Below are 2,500 nucleotides of genomic sequence, written 5' to 3' on the forward strand. Positions count from 1 at the left end.
TATTGAATAATAGTATGTTTGTGACTGCTCTCTTTACTCCTATTTATTCTGCTTTACAGGGCAGCTGTGGAAATAAAAGCAAGAAAAAGAAAATCACGCCATCCAAGCATATTGGATGTCCAGCTACCTTCTCCGTTACCAAGGTGGCAAGATTTCCGGATTTTGAGGTATGGTAGAAGTTGGCACAGTGTAATGTAAAAGAATTTGTGTAATTATGTATATGTGCATGAGTGTATGTTTGTTTGTTAAACCTTACATTGCCCAATATAAAGAATTTCTCACTTAGTTTTCAGAGGTACAAAGCATATGTGAAGCTTGTATTTTTTTTCTTGCTTTTTTTATTTATCGTGTATGACCTTAGGACAACTATATTTGGTTCAGGCTGGTGACCAACATTAATCACAGGGTTGTATGATTGCGTAGATTGGTAATCGCTTAGTGAATTCCTAAGGGCCACATGAATCTCCAAATGAAGCTTTATTTTGGGAGGGCCATGGAGAGGCTATGAGTTCCATAAAGGGTTGATATGTAGATAGATATTCATATGCTTGTATTTTTTTTTTTTTTTTTTTTTTTTTTTTTTTATAAAATTATTAATTTTACACTGGTGATGCCTTGTGTGGCAAAGTTACTGTTCTACTAAACACAAATAGATTAAAGATAGAAAACATTAGATGTCATGCACTCACAGTTCAGGGAATAACAAGTCCACAAAACTTATTGTGTTGAATTTTATTAATGGGCAAGATATTAACTTATGCATAATGTAGAGGAAGGTTCTTTTTTCTACAAGGCTTTGACAAAACCTTTTCTGACCATTCATTTGTAGATATAATTTTGTGAAGGGCAAATTAACACAATTTTTTTACACATCTCTTGGTACATCTAACCAGCATATTAACAAGCATCTTCCCTAACAGACAATGACAGATGGAAGCATGTGCTAGACATCCTGATGGATTCATACATAATAAGACATACATATTCACTTTAAACAATTCATAAATGAGAGCAAATGGAAGACATCTTAATACTCTTTTATACATATCAACCAACATTCTCCCTCCACCAGGTGACAGATGAAAGCAGGTGCAAGACAACCGTTTCAGCCGAGTTGAGGAACGCCTGGCTTCAGCATCCCGAGAAAGTGCGCTATTACATCGAGTACTATGTCAAACGCCCGAAAATGGAGGACCATCAAGGCCATTTCTCCGAGGATGCGGTTCGTGGCTTGCTTGGGGTGTCTGTGGTTGGGATTCAAGTTATGAATTTGCAGTGTTTATTTATTTATTTATTTATTGTTATTGTTATTTGTTTATTTGTTTTATTTTTTTATTTTTTATTTGTGAATTTATTATTATTATATATTGATGTCATTTTTGTCCTTTTGTTTTTAGTAATTTTTTCTGTGTCTACTTTTTCTCTCTTTTTTCAACTTTTCTGTTGTATGATCTATTTTATTCATCTCTCCTTATGTTTTTTTGTGATATCTTCAAATTTCCTCTTCACCTTCCTTTGTAATTACTTTTGTCTTCTTTTTTTCATCTTATTTTTATTTTTATTTTCCTTCCTCTTTTTCTTTGTCTTCTTTCTTCTTCATCTTCTTTTTCTTTCTTTTACTTCTCCTTCTTTTCTTCTTTTTCTTCTTTTTCTTCTTCTTCTTCTTCATCTTCTTCTTCATTATCCTCTACTTTTTTCTTTTCCTTTTTTTGTTTAGATGGTTGCTACATTTAAACCTACATCTACTACTGCATCTAAAGTCCCTTCCATCAGAATATTTCTGTAGACTCCACCCTCTTCCCAACAAGAACATACAGCTGGCAACACCATGTAACTCTTTCATGATCCTATACCCTTAACCAATTGATAGCGGATGGCATGATTTGCTGTCAAGGCAGCATCAATCGTAAACGTGGATGGCACTGTGCCATACAACATAAACCCACCACATGACTATATACACATTTTATTAAAACCGCGGCCAATGGGTTAAACATCAGAGCTGACAATATCTCATGACAGTTATCACACGATATGAAAATAATTTGATACTTGCACATTTGTGGTTACATATCATGCTAAATTCTTCCCTACATCACAATACTCTGCTTCTTTACATTTTCTTTACAATCGGGTTATTCATTTCCATCTTATTGTCAATTATATATGTTTCCTTCCTTTTCTCTTCTTTTATTTCTTCATTTCTTTTACCAAACCTCATTATCTCCTTTTCTGAAAACGAATATCATAGACAACAAATCTGTAATAATATTAGATATTTGATATATGTTCTCCATTATTAATCTTCCCAATTTAATTGTGTGATTACACTAAATTACTTAATGTATGTTAACCATTATAGATCATGTAATTTTTATTGTGTAATTATAATATGTGATACATGTTCTTCATTTTAAATCTTTCCATTTTAAGGATACTGTCAGTTATTAGATTGTTATAACTCCTTCACTATGAAATTATCTATTCTTAAAACATTATA

General features: G+C 32.5%; 1 protein-coding gene across 1 annotated transcript in view; it reads left to right on the top strand.

Moving 5' to 3' along the window:
• The window catches only part of LOC122257110 (uncharacterized), an 8,803-nt gene that overhangs the window by 3,170 nt on the left and 3,133 nt on the right, over positions 1-2,500 (top strand). Inside the window, exons 4-5 of the mRNA XM_043022186.2 lie at positions 60-167; positions 1,073-1,222. Coding sequence (XP_042878120.2) covers positions 60-167; positions 1,073-1,222 — 258 coding nt within the window. The remainder of the gene's footprint in view (positions 1-59; positions 168-1,072; positions 1,223-2,500) is intronic.

This window comes from Penaeus japonicus, unplaced genomic scaffold (genome assembly GCF_977035675.1).
Source record: "Penaeus japonicus unplaced genomic scaffold, GWHDUDI00000001_assembly GWHDUDI00000025, whole genome shotgun sequence".
NCBI classification, from domain to species: Eukaryota; Metazoa; Arthropoda; class Malacostraca; order Decapoda; family Penaeidae; genus Penaeus; species Penaeus japonicus.